Source organism: Sciurus carolinensis, chromosome 12 (genome assembly GCF_902686445.1).
Source record: "Sciurus carolinensis chromosome 12, mSciCar1.2, whole genome shotgun sequence".
Taxonomy (NCBI): domain Eukaryota; kingdom Metazoa; phylum Chordata; class Mammalia; order Rodentia; family Sciuridae; genus Sciurus; species Sciurus carolinensis.
This window is the reverse complement of record NC_062224.1, coordinates 19,644,449-19,669,677: the sequence shown is the minus strand read 5'-3', so window position 1 is coordinate 19,669,677 and position 25,229 is coordinate 19,644,449. Positions and strand designations below refer to the sequence as shown.

Sequence of the window (25,229 nt, the reverse complement as noted above, 5' to 3'; positions counted from 1 at the left end):
AGCAAATTGCTGGTTTTAAGAACTAGCCAGTTGCTGGCTCTTTAATTTCTATAAGCATGTTTAGCAGCCTCAATATGTTTAGAACTTTGTCCTAACATATACTTCACTGTTTAAAAAAAAAAATCTCCTCATGTCATCATTTGGTTGAGATTTTTCTATGTGCCCTATTTTTTCTTCCAGGATTACTAATACCATGGTGATGGTTGCAGGACAACTTATTTCATCCTTCAGGTTCACTGCCAGGGAAAAACTGGCAACTGCTGTAAGCACTGACGTGTCTAAGACCAAACACATCTTACCTCTTATTCCAAGGAATGAAAGGCTGTTAGAAATCAAGAATTTCAGATCACCAGGCAGATGAGCAGGCCAAGATATGAGATTAAGGAACTCATTCAGCTGTGGCAGCTGGTGGCCGACCCGGACTGGTGCTTAGATCTAGGGAGTAAAGTGATTTGTTCTCCTGGTTTCCTTACTATTAATGGAGGCAATCTTTCAAAATAGTTGTTGAGTACTATAGAATACAAACTTGTATCTTCAGTGTCTTTTGTACCTCACTGCTTTTTTCCCTCTAATTACCATAAGCTTAGTTCCTACCTTTTTCATAGTTTACTACAATAGCCTGATTAGGATCTAATGCAGTGGCTCTCAATCTGGACTGCACATTAAAAATGTCTGGGCCTAAGCTAAACCCTAAACCAGGAGGCTAAATGAAAATCTTTGGGAGTGGGATTCAGGCAACTGTATTTTAACTTCCCCAAAAGATTTCGATGTGCAGCCATCACTGAGCACCACTGCTCAGATCCACTCTACACACTGCGTAGAGCAGAGCTCACAATACCTTCTGCTTAGCAGCCTTAGTAGCTTTCATTTCCACTTAGGTGAGTATTAGAATGCCTAATTACCACTCTCATCCTAGGCCAGTGCTTCTCACAGTGTCAGCATGGATCAGCAGCATTAGCATCACCTGGGAATTTGTCAGAAATACATGTTCAGGCTCTGCTACTGAATTGGAAACGGGGAGAGCCACAACAGGCAGTACAGGTGATTCTGATGCAATCTGAAGTTTCAGAAGAGAAGTTAATGAGATTTTTAGAGATGTACTTTGTTGCTTCTGCCTCTCTCATTCAGCACTGGACTAAGGACCAATGGCTGTTCCTCTCCTGTCACCAACATAGCTCCTGGGTATGGACATTGTCCCTCCTAGCTCAGCGCCTTTAATGCTACCTCCCTTACATTATCTAGAAGTAATCTCCTTTGTTTCTTATCATTTCCAATTGTTACCAACTAGTGTCAGAACACTTGATTCTTTAAGAACAGTAAATAGATTTTCTTTCTTTATGGTTAGTTCCCAGAAATGAATGCAATGATAATGAGACGGTTCAGTTTGCCAGGAGATGTGGACAGAGCTCGACAGTACGTACTACAGGTAAGATTTTTTAAAAGAAAAAAGGCAGCAGCATGTACAATGTGGTATAGCCCCGTACCCAGTCATGTAACATTAATGAAAAATTACATTCCAGATACAAGACCAATTTTAGTCAACTCTTGATTTAATAGAAACTGGGAAGGAAATACTCGTTTTTCTGTTTTCATTTTTCTCCTATAATACTTCCATAATACATATTTTAATTTAATTGGTCATAGGTACAGCTGGCACATTGTTTTTAAAAGTTACCCAAGTGATTCTACTGTGCAGTCAGGGTTGAGCCGTGTTGGTTTAAACCATCTTCCCCATATCTGTCAGCAGCACTGCTCCGCTCCAAGGTTCCCACAACTGCCCTCCACCCTAGTCCAAACCCTCATCCTTCACAGCTAAGACTGCAGGTCTCATAAATGGTCTTTCCTGGTCCATACTATATAATTGTTATAAAGGGGTAACTAAAGAAATGGTCATTTAAAAATAATTAAACCAACACAGGCAAACTATAGATTTATATGAATGTTTTCTTTTAAAGTAAGAAGCATTTAACTGTGTTCAGGGTCTAGAGGCTTGTTTCAAATATACTGTCATATATCTTCAGCACTGTTCTGTAGAAAGCAAATCTTTGCAAATTTTCAACTTGGGTGACTGTTTTTTGAGAATGAGCTGTTTGCAAATTCAAAGTCATTTAGGCCACAGATCTACTAAAAGAGGTGGAATAAGCAAATGGTTACTAAACAAGTCGTCTAAGATCCAGACCTAGTATATACTAATACTTGAAAGAAGTTCAAGTTATTAACCTCTCAGATTTTTAAATTTCCAAAGGCAGAAAACCCTTCCAAAAAGGATATATTTGTCTTAACTAATGTATAATTATGTTATATGCCACAATTTGCTAAGAGGGTGGTTTGGCAGTTATATAAAAACTCAGTATGAAATGGAGTTACAGCTGAAAAAGAAACCTGAGAGAGGTTCTGGCTTTAGAAATAATTATAGTCACCCCTCAGTTCCCTAGGGCACTGGGTACAAGACACCCTGCCCCAACCCCATAGATATGCAAAAGCCCCTTATAAAAAACAGTGCAGCCTTCACATATAACGTACACATTGTCTCATATACATAAATCATCTCTAGATGACTTACAGTACCCACTTCTTTAATGTAAAAGCTATGGCTATAGTTTTTATACTATATTGGGGGGAAAATGTATCTACATGTTCGGTAAGCACTTTTAAAAAAAAGTTTCAGTCTGTGGTTGCTTGAACAGAGTGCTAACTGTATTTCTGAAGACTGGAGTGAGAAGTGGGACTGAAAAGAGGGAAATTGTGGCTTGTAGGCAGAATAGTGAAATGCTCCAACAGCAATTCAAAACACAAGAGTTTGCTGTGCCTTTTTATACAGAAACCTGCCTTTTTCTTGGTGAAGCATGCCTAGCCAGAAATGCATTTACACAAAACTCCACAGAAATGTTCTTGAAGCAAATTGCCCAAAGGCCTCTCTCAATTATAGTTCCCTCTATACTCAGCTTCTAGACATGTTCCTTCATTAAATATGAATAGACAACTCAGAATTACTGAGTTGGTTAAAACTTGCTAAGCAAGAAAGACCAAGATGAACAGAAATACTCAGGAAAAATATAAATAGAATGATCCAAAAAGATACTTCATTCATAAAATTAAAAAGCAGGATATTTTAGAAACGAGTTAAAACAAAAATCCAAAGAAGGGATGCAGTGTAAAATTAAGGAAATCTTCCAAAAATCTAATAGTTACAGGAAAAATGAGAAAGAAAAATTGGTATAATTAACAGACATTTCAGGAAGAAAATCAAACAACAAAAAATGGTGTGCAAAAGGAAAAAGATGTCAAAACTGGCTTAGTCAATAGAAAAAGCAGCAGATACTATAAGGCAATGAAACAAGGCCTTTCAAGTGATGAAGAAACATTTCAAACCTACAGTTCTATACTCAGTCAATCCATCTGTTTAAGGGCAAACAAGTCATCACAAGTAAGGACTCAGAGGTTGAATTCCCATTCACACTTTCTGGGTAGGTCATTTGCAGATGGCAAAATATGTGGAAACACTTAAGAAAAAGATAAGATTCTGTACAGAAAGACACAACAACCTAAAATGTGTCATATTTTGAGCAATTGGAAGGGAAAATCAGGCCTTTCAATCATAATGTTAGAAATACTCTAAATGGAAAAGGGATCATTAGCCAGGAAGGAAATAAAAATTAGTCATGACTTAATTTCACAGTAAATATTTTTACATCATAGAAATAGAATTTATTAGTGTTCAGCTTTTTAGAGAGCACAACATTAAAAAAAAAAAAAAACAGCTACAGATCAGAATGTAAATCTCTAAAGTGCAGTGATAGAGAAGACAGGAGCACTGGTATCAAGTCATTAACAGAAGAACTAAACAGCAATATAATGGTCAAATTAGGAGACACACTATGTGTAGGTGGCCAAATGCCCGTCTTTGTTAACAGAAAGGCAATAAAAATTGGTAATCAAGAAATAAGAATATGAACAGGTTGACGTCTCACTCGAGGTTGCCTGCATTCTTGCCTTGAGTGTATATTCCTTGCTTCATCCTGAAGGCACCTCTCTTGACACTGCCCCCATTCTCATTTTAAAATATTTTTCACTGGGATTGAACCTCGCAGGTCTTAACCACGTGCCACATCCCCAAGCACTTTTTTATATTTTATGTAGAGATGGGTCTCGCCGAGTTGCTTAGGTCCTTGCTAAGTTGCTGGCTTTGAACTTGCAATCCTCTGTCTCAGCCTCCCCAGCTGCTGGGATTACAGGTGTGTGCCACTGCACCCAGCTCTCCTTATTTTTAAACTTTTTCATTTAAAATTCTGCTTTAGGTATTTTACATACTTAAGTAAAAAGTAGGAAGAAATAGATGGCTAGTGGACATTAATGAGTCACCCACGTTGTATGCAAACACTAAAAATGTGCTTTGGTCTGAGAAAAGAAACTAAAAGAAGCAAGCAGAGGAAGCTAGGATTATGAGTTGGAAATAGAACCATGAGATATGTAGTTTGGCTATTAACTATATATATGACTTACCCCTTGGCTCATTTGACCTCAAAAGTATGTTTTAATTCATCATAGCACAGCAGAAACCCAAAAGCTGATCCAGTCAGTCACAGCTGTTCTGCTATTCTGTTTTGTTCCGTATCTGCAGAGTGATGGTGTGCAACAAACAACCTACCTCGCGCAGCGGTACTGCCACGAAGCAGTAAGAGAGATCAGTAAACTTCGACCATCCCCAGAAAGAGATGCCCTCATTCAGCTCTCAGAAATTGTACTTACAAGAGATAAATGACAACTCTTTCTGTTCTTTCTGGCAGCTATTTTACCAGATTGTGCCTAAAGAATTTTGTGGAATATACTTTGTTTGCTTCATATGCAAATAACCAAAAATCATTTTAAAAAATAATTCCAATCTTATTGATGGGCAATTTTTTTTATTGGCAAAGTTTTCCACAGAACTTTTTAAATGTAATTAATTAAACTGCCTGAATCTGTCATGTAACCCTTTAAATTCTAATCGAGGTATCTTGATGGTTATTTGTGGTATTTGTTTACACTGTTAATATCCACATGTAAAGCCATTACACAAATAAATAATCAATGTTAAAACTCAAACGGTTTGTCTTGTTTCACCATAGGAGTAAAGGTCAGAAAATTGTGAAGTCTGCTCTTAAATCCACATTATTTATATTTTAACAGTATCCAAAATTTCATATAGGAGAATGGTTTATTATAAAAGACTGTACATAAAATTTAGACAACAGGTTATATACAAATTAAGAGAACATTCCACTTGAAGAAAAAAGAAGGTAGCTAGTTGATCACTAATGATACTTTGTTTGAAATTAACAAAGGCAAAATGCATATGAAACAGTCACATTGATTTGGTAGTAATAATGGTCTTTAATTTTCAGAAATAAATGTTTTGCACTAGTCTCACCATTCACTATGCTGTTAAGTCTGTAACGCCCAGTACATAACTTTAATTTGAAATTCAAATAAATCCTCAATACACAGAAACCCACACTGAGTGCTCTACTTTAATATCCTAAGCAATACAGAATTATACACAAGATAAGAAGAGAAAACATCCCTCTAACCTTCCCTTAAATTAAGAGGAGACACACAAAGTGCATGTGTTGCATTTCAATACAAATCTGTTGGTTAAGTATATCTCTGTTCACTGATTAATACATGACCCATCTTCTTTCCCAATTATTTTAAAATCTTATGTTTCTAGTGCCAGGTAATGGATTAAATAGTGCCTATTCACAAATTAATCGCATACACTTTTACAATATGTAAAAGATACTTATAATTTCCTTTCATTGAACCAGTGTACTAGAACAGTCCACTGTAAAACTGAAGGACTAATATGGCAATCTTTAAGACTTTTACCTATAGAAGGATGTGCACACTTTGACACATTTTCTTAGATTCAAAAGTTACTTTAAAAAAGTAATTCAGTAGATTGACTTGAAATAATCATCTCAGATTTTAAATCTGCAAACATCCGTCACATTACTATTGGGACAGACTGAGATAAGGCTAAAAAATTTTTTCTCCAAGTTAATATGCTGAGAAAATAGAACCATAATTCTGCAATAAATCAGTTTTGTATTTTTTTTTAAAAGCAAACCAGTGAAGGAAAGGACAAAAACCTTTGGTTCACTTACATATTTATGAATGGAAAAAATTGATAATTGAAATTCACTCATTAAAAAACTTAGGTACAAATTACAACATTACAGATAACCCCTTTTGTTTTGTTTCACATGTAGACCTTATAGACTCACCTAGAATGGGTATGCCAGGTAAGTATTACACAAATTGGAAGCATCTTGGAATTTTTAAGTACATTTCAATACATGAATTTTTTTTGCATGCTTTAAACTTTTTAAAAATGAGAATCTAAACAAGTATGACCAGCACCAGCATTTAAGTTTTCTGATTTTAATATTAGTTTGACATAGTATTAGTAACCATGCTGCACTGAAACATGTAATGATACAATCTGAATCACGATTTGTTAAATATACCCCAATTCCCCAGAATATTTACGCTGGTCATAAAATTAACAATGTGTAAGTAAGTACATAAGCATAATCAATTATGGACAGCCTCTTGTAAAAATTGCCATTTAGCAATATAAAAACTGTCTCAAAGATTTATGCTTACAGGTAGACATTCAAATATACTGATAAAACAGCATTTCCTGAAAATATGGGCACATTTTAAACATTAAGACAATTCTGTTAACCATAGGAGTCCCACAGTATGACTGAATAATAAGAACCTACTTTAAAAGCCAAAAAAAAAAAAAAGGAAAGAAAAATAATTAATCAGCATAGTGCATGATTGATTCAACATAGTTCCCAGGGAAGAGACCAGTCACTCGATTGCAGACTCCTTCATACCAGCCGTCATCATTCTTCTTTATAACATAAATGATTGCACCCTCCATAAATGACAGCTCATCATCCTTGTCTTTTGTATAATCATATATTGCAACAACTATGAAGAAAACAAACAAAATATCATGTAAGTATACTTTACCCAACATTTAACTTGAATTTTAAAATTTAATGTCAATTAAATCTATAATGTAGCAAACAAACTATTTTTATGAAGATTTTAAGTTGTGATACGTATCAATATAGATTGTAACGATACATTATACCTACACTTTTTTTTAAAAAATTCACTTACCTTAAAGGTAAGAACTTTTCCTTTTTTCCTTTTGGTACCAGGAATTGAAACCTGGGGTGCTTAACCAGTGAGTCACATCCCCAGCACCACCCCCCCGACCTTTTTTTTTTTTTTTTAATTTTGAGACAGGGTCTCACTAAGTTGCTGAGGCTGGCTTTGAACTTGCAATCTACTGGTCTCAGCCTCCAGAGCCACTGGAATTATAGGCATGTGCTAGGACTAGTCAGGTGACAAAGGTAGTTTAAAAAAAAAAAATTAAAACTTTAAAAAAAAAAAAATCCTGCAATTTTGTGGTATCTGGAATTTGAATTTCAAAATATTCTCTTCCTCTCCAATTCAGAGTTCAAAATATTTTTTCTTTGCAAACGGTGTTATAGAAATGAAAAGCAAACCAAAAAATTAGTTTTCCATACTATTGGCTTATAAATTTAAATAGTTCCTTCAGTCCGCCTTTATTACATAATTCTAAAATAATATAATTTTCTAACATGAAATGGTATCTTTATATATGAATTTTTTTCATTGATTTACCTCATTTTTATTTGTGGTCATTTTTTTCTTAAAATAAACATTTTTAAAATATTTTGTTTTAGTTGTAGATGGACACAATACCTTTATTTTATTTATTTATTTTTATGTGGTGCTGAGGATTGAACCAATTGCCTCACACATTTTAAGCAAGCGCTCTACCAACTGAGCCACAACCCCAGCCCAAAAATAAGCATTTTTAATAAAGATATTTAACTGAGATTCATTTTCCCCTAAGAAAGACTGCCTCTCCCCATAATTATTCTGAATTAGTGACTTACAAGGGAGACATCTGAAGTACTGTTACATAGTCATCATTTGCTATGTTAAAATAGGCAGACTTTTTTCCCTTTGCAAAATGCTGTATTAAGTAGACTAAACAAGTTCATTTCCCTCCATTTTAATTCTGCAACAGAATGATAGCATTGTGATTTTGAGTTTAATGGCATACCAAGTTTGAAAAATATACCAAATAAATAGTATTAACTATCCTAAAATTATTTTTGGCTAAATAAAAACCTAAAAGGACCAAGTAATTGCTAGTTAAACCATTAGTAAAGAAAACAGAATAAAAATCAATTAACTACTAACTTAATTAATAATATAATTATTTATTGTTTGACACTGGTAATATTCCTTTCTTTATATCTAGATCCAAAGTGTACTACTAGATTCTGAGGGGTGTAGAGGATGTTTATACTGATAATAACAAAGGCTTGAACCTCAAGTCTTAACAAAAAATTTACTTCATTATGTTCTTAGTTCCACTTAGGCAAAAGGCTGATAAAAGTACTGAGTCAAATTAATTTATGTTTCTGTTTCTTAAATTGCCCTTTTAAAATAAAACCTAGTCCCACCCAGCCCTCCTCCCCAATGCATATACTCCCTCAGATAATTTCTTTTCCTGCTAAAATATTTAACCATTAACAACTTGATTAGCCAGCTGCAGTGGTGCATACCTGTAATCCAGTGGCCCAGGAGGCTGAGGCAGGAGGATTGTAAATTCAAAGCCAGCCTCAGCAACTTAGCAGGGCCCTAAGCAACTTTGTGTTACCCTGTCTCTGAATAAAATATAAAACAAAAGAGACTGGGGATGTGGCTCAGTAGTTAAGCGCCCCTGGGTTCAATCCCTGGTGCCAAAAAACAAAAACAAAAATCATTCTTCTCCAGAATCTAATCCGTATTAAAGACCCCTCCAAGTGTACTGCAGGGTTCTTTGGAACTCAAAGATCTATTAGTTTAACATAAATACTATGATAGATTGGTACATATTAGGTAAAGTTAACATAAGAACAGGACTTTTGGAAAAGTTATGAAATTAACTTGATTTAAAAATTTCAGGTTTCATTCATTTTTGTAATTACAATGGTGACATATTGGGTTTAAGTATAATCCTAATAAATCTCATCTTTTGATTTAGACTAGGGGTCCATTAACAATGGCCCATGGACAAATTAAAGTCACTGCTTTTTTCCATAAATAAAGTTTTATCACAACAAAACCACATTTACTCACATATTGTCTATGCCTGCTTTGTGCTACTCCAGGTTGAGTTTTAAGTATAGTAAATTAAAATATTTACTATCTGGACTTGCTAAAATAAATAAATAAAAGTAACCTCTGGCTTAAGACTCATTATTTCAAAATATGAAGAAATTCTTTAATCCTGCTCTACTATCAGTATATCAATATATTTTCCAAATTTATCAATTTCTGTAAACATAACAGTCCCTTGTACATAAAGTTAAATTTGCTTAACAAAGTAAGAAAATATGGCTAAAACCACAATTCAAAACTAAAGTTTAGAAACCTATCCCTATTTGAGGGGTACACGGGTCTCCAAATATGAAGAACATTCAAGACTTCCCTAATAATATGTAAAATATTTAGTGTTTTAAAATATAAAAAAGCATATAAATATGCTTTTGTCACATATTTCAAACACTGTCAGTGGTCTTAGAGCTACCTAAAGTTATTTGCTAATTAAGTCAGTTAATAAAGTAAATGGAAGGCAATATAGTTCAAAGGCAACCCAAATTGAGCAACTAAATTACAAGCATTTTTTTTTACTATGAAAAATTAAACCCCAGAAACCTGATTTTTTTCTTTCTCATCCAGATTTCTTTAATAGATAATCACGATGAATATCAGGTATAGTAGGTAAATTTGGACTTTAGAATTTCATGAAAACAATGCTAATGATTTATCATCTAAGAAATCATAAAAGAATCAAGTTAGGCTTTTTCTCATGATAGTGCCAATAAATTTTTAAATATTTAGATGTGAAAGATTTCTATTTTAATTAAGAGCTTGCAAAACTTTTTAATCTCTACCAATTATATATGATTTTTGTCAATTAGCTCCTTTCTTTACCTTATTTGTTGTGTCTATAAAATGCAGATAGGCTAGTTAATCTGCGGTTGAAAGCATATTTTAATTTAAAATATGAAGAATGAACCCTCTTATTTTGGGAAATAACACTAAGTATAGGCAGTAAGGTTTAAGTAAATCATCTTGGTTGGTAATACAGGTCAAATTGAGAAACATGGGGCAAAGTGTTTTATTTTAAATAGTTCTAAAATTGTGTAATTAGATTATTGGCCTTTGCATCAATTCCATATTAATGGTATCTTACCTTTCTCAATATAATTCTTAGGGGCCCAAGCAGGATCCCCATCAGCATATGGATCATTATACTGAACTACGGCGGCTTCCTCATCTTCATAGTCCACTGGAGGAGGTGGGGGTGGGGGTGGAGAGTCATCAAACATGGGAATGTCATCTGGTGGAGGTGGTGGTGGTGGAGTTGGGCTATCAGCAACTAAAAAGATTCAGATAATTAATTTCAATAAGAAAATAGTTTAAATGGAAATCTGTAAATTAACAGAATTTAAGAAAGCTTTAGTTCATTCATATATAGCATGCACTACAGTAACATGCAATGATTAGAAATAAAAGCTTGGTATGTTAAGTTTATGCTACTCTTAAGAATAATTTTGCAATATTAAAATGAGCTACAAGGGTATCAAGAAGTACTGCAAATTAATGAATGCAAGAGATTGTTAGATCACAATGTCTCTTTTTATAAAGATTACAGGAGTGAAGAAGTTTCCTTATTCCAAGGCTTAGGTCAAGACAAATGTTGCTCTTTAGACCTAACTATCTTAATAAAACTTATTCATCTTTGTCATTTAGTCTATAGTAAAATGCTAATAACATTACAACAACGATTTAATAACTTTTTATTGTGCTCATTCATGCCCCTGATTTGGGTTTTTAATAGCTTCAGTGCCCTAGAAATTAAATCTCAAGTGGCATATTTTTATTTATTTGACTATTTTACTTGTTTGTTTCAATGGAGAGAAAAGCAAAGTTGGTAGATCAGGTCTGCTCTGTTTCTAGGTTTTCCATTATAAGTAAAATTAAATTAAAAAATAATTCAACAAGTAGATAACCACATTATTTTTAAAAATGTTTATAATCACAATAAATTTCTAATGTAGAAAGGAAGCTAACATTTTCCATATGGCTAATAAAACATAGGCATGAGATGAGGGAAAGACCAGATCCTAAAGATTCAATTTTCTAAAAAATACAATCATAATTAAGACTTAAACATAAAGTGTTGAGGGAAGATGTAATTAAAAAAAAGGAGCTAATATCAAACAAAAGAATAAAAATGACTCATACCTCAAATTTTAGATGGCTGTGGTATGTATATGTGTGTGTACTTTAAATGATCAAAAATGTTAACAGAGAAGTGTAAAATGTCAGATTAGAACTGTATTCACTGAACCATTATGATACCAAGTAACAAATGCTCCCAATATTAAGGAATTCAAACCTGGAACACAACTAATGCTTAAATTTCTGATCTACAAATTTCCTTAAAAATTCAAAAGACAAATTAAAATGTTTTTATGAAAATTGACACAGGTTTTGAAGTTTACCTGATTTGTAATAAATGTGCTAAAAGTATAACCAAGAGGTCCATATTTAAAACATTTGCAGAGAATAGTCCTTGCATTATCACTTCAACTGTGATTTCTACTTTATCCTCTTAGGGGATGAAAAGGGCTTTTTAAAAAAAAAAAAAATCCTGGGTAGTGATACTTACTCTAATAGCTATCAAAAGGGTCTACTATTCATTTTTTCCATCACATGAATAAATCCATTTTCTTTGTCCATACCTCCAAAGCTTTCTATTACCGAGAAGAGGAAAATAGGTATGAACCCCTCTTGATATCAAATAGCCATAGTTCATATCCTTAATTTGGTCAATGTGCAAATTGCAATATGCTTGCCTAACTAAATAGCCACTGCTCTTGGTTTATACACACTTACTAATGTGATGTTTTTACTCAAAAGTCGAACTGCTATAAATCTATATTTGACATATCTTCAAATTATGGCAGGAGTCTGGTCAATTTAATTCTCTGCATTACACTAAATATGCACAGTGCATATTTAGTTCAAAAAGGCTTTGTGCTGTTAATCATAAAGAGATATAAACATAATGCTGACTTAGGAGCTCATGTCTTAAACCAACACTTATTAATAGGTTAATTGTTACATGCATTTATTATCACCCACTTTTGAGTCCCAATGAAACTGGGTATTTAAGAAAAAGGAAATCTGTACTTCATAAAACATTTCAAGTGCCAATACACTGTTTATTCTCAAATTTTTAAATTTGCTTTCACAGAAAATAGATACCAAATGAACTTTGTCAATCTACAATAGAATAACTCAAAGATTCAAGTTCATGTCTAGTAAAAAGAATTTTAAAAAGCTGTTCCATCGGCCTCTTTAGCAGATCATGCATGCTTAAAATAATGTACAGTAACACTAGATTTTTATTTTTAAACTTTACCAAAAAGTGAGTCAATGACCTTTGGACCCACAAAACTGATATTCAAGATGGCTATTTTAAGTTACCTCCTAATTAATTCTTAGAAATGTGGCAGTTCACAAAAACAAACTAGTTTAGTTTGTAAATTCTTGCAGGCTGTTTTTAAACTGCTGCAGCATTAAAGACTAGCAGTTTACTTATTCACTTTTAAAAGCTGTTTTGAGATTTCAACAGAACAGTTAAGATGGTTTACACTTAGAAATTTCAACATTTTAGACTATAATGTTTTATAATAAATCCACTAGATCACATATTTCTTGAAGGAAGGGACTTTGTCTTAAACTATTTGTATTCTTCCCAGAGCCTAGCACAAACAGTGAATAAACAAATATTTGGCTGGTGGAAGGGAAGGAATGGGGAAAATAACACAACAGAGTGAGCAAACGTTGAAATGGAATTTGCCACAATATATTCTCCTGAAAAATGGGCTGGTCAAATAGTTTACTCATTTGGTTAAACCATTCTTATTTTCATAATGATGGTCTCAAGAAGTATATAAGAACTAGACCACTTTTCCATCTTAATTTCAACAGCTTTTTGGCACAATATAATTCAATAGTAGTGGTTATTTTTCATTTTGTCACATAACATTCAGGGTGATCGTGTAGTTAGGATTATATACCTTCTGGAAATTCAAAAATAATCAGGCAGTAATATAAACTAGTCTGTCCTGATTAAAGCCACATATTAAAAATGACAAAAATCATTAAACCTGATCTTCATTCAGAGATAACCTAAAAAAATTGGCAGATGTACATATTCAGGAATAATCCTCATGGGCCCACATGTAGTTCAAATGGAAAGCAGGCTCTATACTCCTTATCACTCACCTTTAAATGGATAGCAGGGATGTAATTTACTTTTTCCTCAAGATTTATTCTTAACAGAAAACTTCATATATGTTTAAAATCATTCTATGTAGAAAGATCTGAGACTACAAGCTTTTTCTAAAATATTTTTGTAGTTAGGCCACGCATGGTGGCACACCTGTATCCCAGCAGCTTGGGAGGGTGAGGCAGGAGGATAGAAAGTTCAAAGCCAGCTTCAGCAACTTAGTGAGGTGGCCCTATGCAAGTTAGTGAGACCCTATCTCAAAATAACTTAAAAAGGATGGGAACGTGGCTCAGGGGTTAAGTGCCCTTTGGTTCAATTCCTGACACCAAAAAAAAAAAAAAAAAAAAAGAAAAAGAAAGTAATTAAAGAGGGACAAACTTTGTCCCAATTTCTTAATAAATATAATCTCACACTATATGCTTATATATCTGTCAGAATACAAAATATTTTCTAATTTTAATAATTATTAGGAGTTTCTGTACAATTTGCATTTTTGTGTTTGATTACTCTTTCCTTAAGAATATGCAAAGATCAGATCTCATGTTTTAGATCATAAAAAAAAAAAACCAAGTAAATTGCAGTTTTGAAACTTATATGGGTCAGTAATCATGCACAAGAGAAGAAACTGAAGACCGTGCTCTTCAGTTTCAATCATATCTGCACCTATTTTCAAGATAAGATTAGCTTCTCAATAAAAGGAAAATGATGACTCATCAGCCATGCATGCTATAAGAGACAGCCTCTATTCTTTGATAGCTCAGTTTTTTCCAAACTTACTGTTTTCCTGCACCCTGGCCACGAAGCCTGTGAGAGGTATCTGTGGAGTCAATTGAGGCATAGGGGGAGGAGGTGGAGCAATAGAAACTGGTAGCAACAACACAGTATGGGGGAAGTAAAACAGATAAAGGAAAGAAAAGGAAACAAACAAAAAGCAGAAGTCAGTTACAAGGACCACAAACATAAGTATGCAAAGAACAGTTTGCAAATGAAACAAAACAAAACAAAAAGCAAAACAAAAACCTGCAGAACCTTCTTCAAGTTCATGTCTCAAAAATAAACATAAAGAAGCCATGTTGTACTTAGCCAATTGGTTAAATGTATAAAAGAACAAACTTACCTAATTTAATGCTAATGTTATATTGCTTGGGCTAACATTTAATTTTCCATTACATTCACTTTAATACAATGAAGTGTTCTAATTCTAAGAAAAAACTTCTAAAACAGATAATGAAATACCTATAGAAGTTTCCAGAATACTGCTTTTCCTATAACTATAAACTAACAGGTTTGTCTAATCTTAAGATAATGTAAATTAGAAGTCAAATAAATAAACATATTCTATAATAGCTGTTGACTGCATACATAAATATATTAATCTCAGATTTTTCTTTAAAGACAGTTTTTATCTAAATATACACACAGGTCTCCAGGAAAACCCCTTGTTTGTAAAACAAGGTTATTATTATTTTTTAAGCTGGCGATTTTATTTTTAAAGACATCACTCCTAAACTTATTAAAGAATTAGTCTTCCATATACCATGTTAATTCAAAGTTTCAGGAGACAAGCTATCTCAAGGGTAACATTTTTATCAATGTTCTGAAAAGGACACCTGATCTCCAGTAAGTTAAAATGTACAGCTATTTACATTAAATTATTTTTTTACAAATCATTGGCTAGCTAGAAACATACTCAAACTTCTCTTAGAGAAAGGACATAATTTATGGGAAATTGATACCAACTGCTCATGTGGGCAGCAAACGTTATTAAAAATTATAAAAACATAAGTTAGAAAAAAACATTCAAATTTTTACTATTTTGTCTCATTTTAACAAGAATGGAATTGCCAAAAATGACTCAGAAAAAGTCAATAAAACTAGATGGTAAAATTCAAAATATTGGTGGTCACCAATAAATGACAATAAATTAACAAGAAAAGTAATTTATTGGTTTCCAAGGATCATTTCATTAAAAGGTTGTTTCAATTAATCCAATATACAAATTTTGCTGGTAAGCATAAAAATTTGAAAGAGGTTCAGGGTTCAAAGAAGCAACAATTTAACAAAGCAATACATTTACATTAATATTCACTGTATAGCCAAAAATAACATTCAATTCACTAAGAAAGTGGTCCTCTTTCATTCTGATAATCTATATATAGAAGGCTGTTAAATAAATAAAAGGTTAGATTTTTAATTAAAAAATAAATAGAAAAGCTTCCACAGTCTAAAAGATTTTTAGAAACAACCCTTAGTGTCTAGCCATGCTGGTTAGTATATAAAGGAAAAAGAAAAGCTATGCTGTGGAGATACTTACCATTAGCACCACATTTAGACAAAAAGAAAAATATGCACATCGCAACACTAAAAACATACTACATACTACCAAAACACCAACAGTAACTCATTGAAGGATAATTAGACAAAAAATAATATATTTAAAATTTGATGTCAAATTTGCTTGCCAATATTCCAAAGAATGTAGACAACCACTAATCAAAGTGTCTTGTTTGAAAATAATTCATTCGAATATTACCAAAACTATACAAACGTGTATTAGGTGAAATACCTATTTGCAGAGTAACTTAAATGTCTAAGTGGGGAAAAATAATAATAAAGATGGGATCTAAAAAGGCAGAATATGAAAAATGAAAGTTCACAAAACAAGTGAGGTGAATTATGAATTTGTGGAATATTCAGACACTATCTTTTAATATCAAAAGAAGACAAGGGAAAATGTGAGGTAAACTTCTGATTGGTAGTTCAATACTTCTTGGCAGCTTGAATAAAAATTTTAGTATGGAAAAAAATGGTATAAGTTTGGAATTATCTTGGAATTTTGACATTTCTGCCAAAGTTCTTTTCAATTTCTAGGAGTTTGTGCTACAAATAATTAATCTTCATCTCTAAAATTTAAACCAAAAATGAGTCAGAAAACTTTCCCTAGCTCTGCTTTAAAATACATATTTGGGACATGCATTACAAATAAAAAGAACTTAAACCAAGCTTCTACATAAATATGGAGCATTCAACATTTTTCAAGTAAAATAATACAGTACACTGGTCTAGAAAGTATCTACAAAAACTACAGTCTACGCTTGATAACCACAACTTTGAGCCAATAACAAATAATGGATAACAGGCTCATTTAAGATTCTGTTTTGCATTGTTTGTTACTCCTTTTCTTCCTTTTTTGAATTAAGTGAAGGAAATGACTACCCTAAGTTATTAAACTTTCTAAAATCCTATCTTTAAACTGTTTTCTAACCTTATCAGTTAAACTGTTTTCTAACCTTATCAGCTTTAAATATTGTCTGTAATTAGTATTAAGATGTGCAATTCAAGGCAAACAAAAAGCAATCAAAAGAAAATCCTTCCCACTGTTAGAATTATTCAAAGATGGGAGTAGTCAAGCAGGCATCACAAATGTTTTTAACTCACTTCAGTATAAGTTAACGGCCTTAAAAGTGATAGCCAGCAATTTAATTTTATTCTTTTAAAGAAAATTTTTCACAATGTTTGGCCTTTGATTTTAGTATTTCTGAACTGCTACAAGCAAGCCAATAAAAATTAATTCATTTATTTCAGTGATGTTTTTGTTATTACTTACACTGTAGTAATAAAACTTACTACACTTACACTGTAGTAATAAAAATAAGAATATTGAAGCACTAAATTTTAGTACAGACTTGATACTTAAGTCTGAATTTTGGAGGAGAAAGTGGTAAGCAATTACTCTTAAAATGATATGATTCAAGAACTAACTAAAGCAAAAGTAAACATGAAATAGCACAATTTCAATTGTTGTCTATCACTGCCAAAGCCTGTTTCAAATAATTTCCTTCAAAAGGAGCTCCACTATTGCTGTATGCCTGCAAAGCACAAGCTTACTTGAATTTTGAGAATAAAGTGGACCTCCATTAACATGAGGCTGAGCAGAAAATTGAGCAGTCACAGAGGGAGTTCGTCTGTATCCACCAGAAGATGTCGAAGAAGTGGTAGAGTTGTGTCGAGAAATCTGCCTGGTCATTGTGCCATACTGGGAACCAGGAGCTGAGCCCGGGGCTGCTGAAAAGCATTAGTCAAAGGCAACCAACAAAGAAACTTGAGCATTATAATCACCTCAGATGGCAGAACAAAGAGGGGGGAATTCTCAATGAGAAATATTTAATTGTAAAGCCCAAAGCATAAAATAAAGAGAAAAGTAAAGATAAAAATCAAATAACTCTACCTCTGAAGTTAAAAACAGGTAAAATCAGTTACTGCGTAGAAAGCTGTAAAAGTAAAAATGCAATATTCTACACCTTTCAAATAAGCATAATCCAAAATATGAACTTTCTGTGCATTTTAGAATACAGTTGGCACTCTGTATTTATGGGTTCCACATCTCTGGTTCCAATCAACCTCAGATGGAAGATGTTCAAGGGAAAAAAAAAAAACCTGCATCCATACTAACCATGTAAAGACTTTTTTTCCTTATCATTATTCCCTAGACAATATAGTATTAACAAGTATTCAAAGCATTTACATTGTAAATGTAAATGTAGATCTAATAAATAAACTAGAGATGATATAAAGTATACTAAGAATGTGTGTAGGTTACATGTAAATACTATGCCATCTTATATAAGCAACTAGAGCATTAAGGATTCTTGTATCTTTGGGAGATCTTGGAACCAATACCCATGGAAATAAAGGTCAAATTTTTTTTTTTTAAGTTGTTGATGGACACAATACCTTTATTTTATTATTTATTTTTATGTGGTGCTGAGGATCGAACCCAGGGCCTCACACATGCTAGGAAAGCACATTTACAAACTTCTTCTTTTAAATTGCCAAAATTTTCACAATTTTGATTAACGATATATAAGAATCTATCTGGTTAATCTAAATTAGATAAAGTTAAAATTGTTAAGCATAACTTCTACATTTACTACTATTTTCAGTAGTATGTAATATGTAATGGTAATATTATCTTTGTTGTGCTAGCAGATAATATTACCATTACATATTACAGTAGAATTATTTTTATGAGAAGTAAGATTTTTAGTTTTAACACATATAAAATCAGATTTCTATGCCAGGCATGGTATGCCTGTAATCCCAACAGCTAGGGACACTGAGACAGAAGGATTAAAAATTTAAGGGCAGCCTCAGCAAGTTACTGAAACTCTTTAAGTAACTTAGCGAGACCCTGTCTCAAAATAAAAAATTTAAAAAGGGTTGAAGATGTGGTTCTGTGGCAAAGTGCCCTGGGTTCAATCCCCAGTACTCAGGGAGGAAAAAATCAGATTTTTTAATGAAAGATTAACTTACTTATCAGAGTATTTAAACTTTCCCAAATGTCAAAACTAGAAAAACCTTTAGATTCTATAAAATAAGGCATTTCAAGGCAGCTCTGTTTAGAGTATCTCCTTTTTTTCCATACTTAGGCTTTCCCCCTATACTATGCCCAAAGCAATCTGCAATTTTAACTAAACTTTTCAAAGTCAACATCAGGAAAACTATTATCCTCCTTAACCTACCCAAATGCTGAATGAACCATGAAAAGTAAAAAGTAATTTGGTTTATAAGATCTGATACTTTTGCAACTACTAAGCCAAAGGCAATCACTAATTATCTAAATCACCTACATAATCATTTTCTAAATAGAAATACATTTTAAAAATAATAAGATATTTACAAAGCCTTTGTGAATGAGTAATTTTGAACAGATAGGTGTTCCAGAGAGCTAAGAAGTAAACCTTTAGTAATTTTTAACATAAATCTTTGTAAAACGATTTCTATATTTGACTTAAAGGTATAAAATATCTAATCTATTTTTCTTGGTGATGCAAATTAAAACAATTGTTTAGGAGTTTCAAGCTATTTTAGATTTTAATATTTTACTGTGAAATAAATCATAATGTCAAAGGGTCTGCTATACATGTTATACATTAATTTATATATAGAATACATACAAGTATAGGTGGATTTTTAAACAAGACAAACACCTAGCTAAAGAAATAGAATATTAACAAAATCACTAAAGTTTTCTGCCCCTCTCCCACATTCCCAACCCCACAAGGCATGTGTTAAACCCTCTCTTTCTTTTCTATGCAGTTTTTGATACATACACACACATATAGATAGATAGATATAAAACCTTAAAAACAATAAATCTAAGAGTTTTTATAAATTTATAAAATTTTTGTAATGGAATGAATCTATACATATTGTTGAAGTACTCTTTCCTCTTAATACTATTTTTCATCCATGTAGATAAGTGTACCAATGTCATTCATTTCTGTTACTCTATTTGTACATAAATATACCACAATTAATTTATCCATTCTACTGTTATTAGACATTTGGGTTGCATCAAGATTTGTGCTATTATTACTACCACTACTATAAAAATTCCTACATACAGTTCCTGAATTTCCTGGGATAACTGTTCTCAACCTTCATCAATAATCAGAATTTCACTTTAAGAGCTTGTTATACAGATTGCAGAATCCCACCTTCAGAGTTTTTGATTGAGTAAGTCTGGAATGGAGTGAGATCTAAAAATTTACATTTTTAACTAGTTCTTGGATGTAGATAATCTGGGTATATAACTCTAAAAGCCACTGCTCTAAGATAGTGGTTTTCAACTTTTGGTCTTAGGGTCACACAAAAAACCTAGAGAACCTCAAAAAGCATTTGTTGATATGGGTTACAACTATAGATAATTATCATATTAGAAATTTTTCTGATAAATCTTTGAAACACACAAACACGCAAGTACATAGTCCATCATGTAGCAATGACTTTATTACAGTTCATGTAGCCTCTAGAAAATTCCACCATATACTTCTAAAAGAATGTGAATGAAAATGATGAATGAATATGATTATAACCTCAAAAACTCTGTGAAAGGATCTTAGTAACCCCCATGGGCTCACTTAACCATTTTGGGAATTAGTGCTCCAGTGTAAATATCTAGAAATGAAACTGACAAATCTAAGGTAGTCATATGTTCAACTTGACCAGGTTAACAAAAAATTATTTTGTAAAGTGAGTGTATCAACTAAAATACCCACCAGCAATGTACATTTCAATTACAACACATCCTCACCAACACTGGTACCAGTGGACTTCTACATTTTTACCTATCCAGTGGTTATAATATAGTGTCTCAATGTGGTTTTATTATTCTCAATTATTAATTAGGTTGATGACATATTTTCACACAGACTTCCCATCAACAATTTCTTTTATCAAGCTCTTTTTTTATTGCCTACCCCCCTTTTTCTTGTATATATGTGTAAATGTTTTCAAAAGATGTTGTCATAGAGCTATATTTTACCTAAAATGAAACATAGGTCTCATTATTTGAAATACCTCATTATCCATTTCTACCCAGATTACTATTAATGTGTATTTCTATGCTGAATGGTTTTTACACTAACTACATATGAGGAACTACTTATACGTTCGGTCTAATCTTCCCCAACTTGGAACAATTTAAATGCATTTAGTGAGAAAACTGTTTCATGGCATTCTGAGCTATCACAGAAACTAAGTTATATCAGAGTTTTTCAAACTATAATCCACAGGAAAGAACCAGAGCACTCCACATCACACATTTTCCTTTCAATTTTCTTCCTCCTGTCCCCACCTTCACCCCAATCCTTTGGTGTATACACCAATCCAACCTTCACTATTGGGAAGAGGGAATTTTATTGCTGACTTTTAAAATTTCTTTTTAACAGTCATTGTTATAATTCTACAAGAATCTAAAGTTGGTTATAAACCACACACAGAAAAGTCTCATATTATGGAAAATGTTACTATATGTTTATTTACTAGTAAGTTCAGAGGCTTTTCACCAGAAGAGATTAGTGTGAATTAGATTTCATACTTTATCCTCTGTATTATCAACTATAATCTATTAACTATAAAAGCTACCAGTCTATTCGCTACAAAGGAGTTTATTATGAATTATACAAAGTAAGTTCAATGGCTCCAATGGTTATGCAATCTCACCTATCACAGTGCTCACTGGGAGAACTGGTGGCAGAGGTGGTGCTGGTGGAACTCCAGAAGGAGGAAGGACAGAAATGTTTTCTAATAAAATAGTTTACAATTCAGGTCAGAGTGCAAGAAAAGAGATCTAAACATTCTACAGCAGGAAAACACAATGTATTGAAAAGAAGAAGAAAAGAAAAAAGAGACACTCATATGTAAGCTTGTTCAAATAAAAGTATTTTACTATGTAAAAAGGACACTGAATTTATAACTGTATTAACTATAAAACATGCCTGCTTCTATAAGTACCTTTTTCTCCTTCACCTGTATACTTGAGAAGCTTAAGATTTTTTTCCCAAACATTTCTCATTATAATACTTACTTTTAAAACGTACATATTTAACACTATCAAAAGTCTCCACTTCATTTTCTAAAATTCTGGAGGCTGATTTAATGTTTTCCAAGGGTGTCTTAAATTTGTATATTTTCTAAAAAGGAAAAGAACTTTTCCTATTTTAATCTCATTTTATATTCACTGCATTTCACAGAATTATGTAGTGAATCTCATAAAAAAAAGTAGTAAAGTCACAGAACAAGCAAACATCAGAGATGAAATACTAGCCCACAAGGCAACATCAAAACTCTTGGAAACAATTCATCTTTATAGACACTGATCTTTTGGCTGATATATCATACAATATTGATTTGCTCTTGAAATAATGTCATTCTTGACTACTAACAAAGACAAGTATTGGGGCTGGAGAGAGAGCTCAGTCGGTAGAGTGCTGCCCTGGTTCAATCCCCAGCACCCAAAAAAGAAAAAGACAAGTATTTCTATTTCTAAAGCAAAATGGTAAAGAAGAATATGCACCATATGTAAGAAGAAAGAGCTGGAAAAATCCTAATGACATTGTGAAAATGAATCTAAAAGCCAGGTGTAGTGGTGCATGCCTGTAATCCCAGCAACTCAGGAGGCTGAGGCAGGAAGATCACAAGTCAGAGGCCAGCCTCAGCAACTAAGTGAGACACTATCTCAAAATCCAAAGGGCTAGGGACGTGGCTCAGTGGTAAAGCACCCCTCGGTTCAATCCCCAGTACACAAAAAGAAAAAAAATAGGACAAGAAAATGAATCTAAAATATTGTTAAATTTGTTATTCCATAATCATGAATTTAATAAATAATTCTATCTAATATGACTAACTTATTTTAACTCAGAAACATTACCACATATTAAAATAATGAATGACATACCTGGTCCAATAGTGGGTGGTGAAGGTGTAGGCACAGCAATGGGAATGCCAATACTACTGCTTCCACTATTTTCTCGACTTCCACTTCCTCCACTACTTCCACTGCAAAGAAAAGAAAAACACATGAAAGAAGCATTTAAAGATTAAAAACAACAACCCCCCCAACCCAACAACAACAACAACAAAAGACCAAAGGTAAACCAGGAGTGGCTGTGCATGCCTGCAGTACCAGCTACTCAGAAGGTCACAGCAGGAGAATCACCTTGAGACCAGGAATTCAAATCCAGCCTGGACAACATAGTGAGAAAAACTGTCTCCAAAGAAACAAAATAAAATAAATAATAATAATAATAATCAACTCACTAAAGACTCCTTTTATGACTCTGTGTGTACATTTTAAAACTACGTATTACAAAACTTCACTCTTACACTTGAAGTGGCTCTTGTATTTCACTCTAATTCTCAACATTTGGAACCATCTCTGTTGAGAAAGATATGGTCAATAAAAATCTCACAGGGAGTTGACAAGTGTATTTAAAACCTGCACTTAACAATGCAGAAAAGAACAATACTATCATGGAATTAACAGTTAAGCATAAGAAACTGGGGAATGTGGCTTAGTGGTAGGATGTTTTCCTACCATGCATGAGGCCTTGGGTTCAGATCCCCAGGACTGGGGAAGTTAAAAAAAAGAAAGAAAAACAACTATGGTCACTACAAAAGAGAATGTACAAGATGAAAGGGAACGAACTAAGAGTAATTAATCGTGGTCTAAAATTTATGTGAAAAACTCCATTCATCCCCTGAAGAATTATTTGCTTCTACTGCAGGAAAAGTATGCAAGAATATCTAAGATTTTTATGTTCACCCTTTTTTTGGGGGGCGGGAGTACCAAGGATTAAAACCAAGGGTCACTGACCACTGAGCTACAACCCCAGGCCTTTTTCCTTTTTATTTTGAAACAGGGCCTCACCAAGTTGCTGAGGCTAGCTTTGAACTTTCAATCTTCCTGCCTCAGCCTCCTGAATCACTGGGAATACAGGTGTGCACCATGGCACCTGCTTGTGTTCACTTTTTAAACAACTACCTTCTTCCCTAGTAATTTCTACTTAGAAAGGTTCTATTAGAGAAATAAATAAGTTGACTTTAATAAAAAAAATTCCATTCATCTCAAAGAAAAATGATAAAACAGAAATTTTATGGAAAATGAGCATCAACAGAAAAAGGGTAGTAAAGTTTCAGCATGGATATTCTGGAATAACCATTGCTGATAAATTCTAATCAACTCCTTACTATTCTACTTACCAAGGATATACTATCCTTTTAGCCGTGAGACATATATGTGTGAAAACACCTGTATGTGCACATACAGCCTTTGGCTCCGGATTTTATTTACTTATTTTTGAGACAAGGTTCCACTAGATTAATGGCCTTGAACTCCTGGTGTTAGGTGGCCCTCCTACCCCACCTTCCCAAGTACCTGGCGATTATAGGCACAGGCCGCCCCACCCAGTTCATACTGTACTTAAAAATCAATATTTGCTCAATACGCCCACAAGCCCAAAAGGGCAAAGATTTGCAGTGCTTGCATAAGATTTTTATTTTTAAATCTATCTTCAGATTATCACATTTTAATAGGGGGAAAGCTTAAATGAGAGGGCCTTCCAAACTCCCTCAGTACTCAGCTTTGTACCATCACTGCATCATAGGCACACAAATATTTCTGCATTTATTATGTCCTACCATTGTTGTCTTAAATGTCTTTTTTCTAACAAAGCGGTTGGTAAGTTATGGCCTGCAGGCTAAAACTGGCCCACTTCCTGATTTTTGCCTATGAGATAAGAAAATTTTTTACATTTTTAAAAAAATCAAGAGAACTAATTTTCTGTAATACACTAATATTAAATGAAATTCAAATTTCAGTGACTTACATAAAGCCTTACTGGAACACAGCCATGCTCATTCATTTACACACTTGTCTATGGCTACTTTTGTGCTACAAAGACAAAATTGAGTAATTGCAACAGAGGTCATGTGACCTACAAATCCTAAAATACTGGCAATCTGGCTATTTATAGAAAAAGTATGTTGACCACTGTTCTAACATAATGAGCTCCTGAAAAAACCAAAACAAAACAAACAAAAAACCCATCCCATCCCTTATTATGGTATATGCTTAGTGTCTAATAAAGTAATTCTTAGTATGTGCTTGTTAAATATAATCAAATTATTACTACTTCCACTAGAAGGTAAAACCATACTTTGATCAAGTAATTCAATAACAAAAAGAGAATAATTTTGGTCCTCATTGAACTTAATCTGGCACGGTATATGCAAGTATCAACACAACAATGTATTTACCATAGTAGCAACAGCCAACAATTAGCAATTACCTAGCATTTATCTATTTCATGTGCTCTATTTGGCTGAATCCTCCCAAATAATTTTGTTAATAAGTTAGCTCCAATTTGCCAACCTAAAAGTCAAGGCAAGGGAGGTTTCTTGCCCAAGAGATAAAATTGAAGACAAAACCATA

General features: G+C 33.1%; 2 protein-coding genes across 19 annotated transcripts in view; one reads left to right on the top strand and one right to left on the bottom strand.

Annotated features, from left to right (window-relative positions):
- Positions 1–5,703, top strand: part of Pdss1 (decaprenyl diphosphate synthase subunit 1) — a 36,368-nt gene extending 30,665 nt beyond the window's left edge. Inside the window, 2 exon segments of the mRNA XM_047521596.1 lie at positions 1,346–1,426; positions 4,622–5,703. Coding sequence (XP_047377552.1) covers positions 1,346–1,426; positions 4,622–4,762 — 222 coding nt within the window. The 3' untranslated portion in view covers positions 4,763–5,703.
- Positions 3,813–25,229, bottom strand: part of Abi1 (abl interactor 1) — a 155,382-nt gene continuing 133,965 nt past the window's right edge. For 2 of the 18 annotated variants that reach the window (XM_047521586.1, XM_047521590.1), the window contains 5 exons: positions 22,695–22,795; positions 17,342–17,515; positions 14,231–14,317; positions 10,343–10,528; positions 3,819–6,984 (listed from right to left, as the gene is read on the bottom strand). In XM_047521586.1, the coding sequence (XP_047377542.1) occupies positions 6,809–6,984; positions 10,343–10,528; positions 14,231–14,317; positions 17,342–17,515; positions 22,695–22,795 (724 nt within the window). In that variant the 3' untranslated portion in view covers positions 3,819–6,808. Of the gene's footprint in view, positions 6,985–10,342; positions 10,529–14,230; positions 14,318–17,341; positions 17,519–21,460; positions 21,542–22,694; positions 22,796–25,229 lie in introns of all 18 variants that reach the window. The other 16 variants (XM_047521577.1, XM_047521578.1, XM_047521579.1 and 13 more) reach the window with 16 other exon arrangements.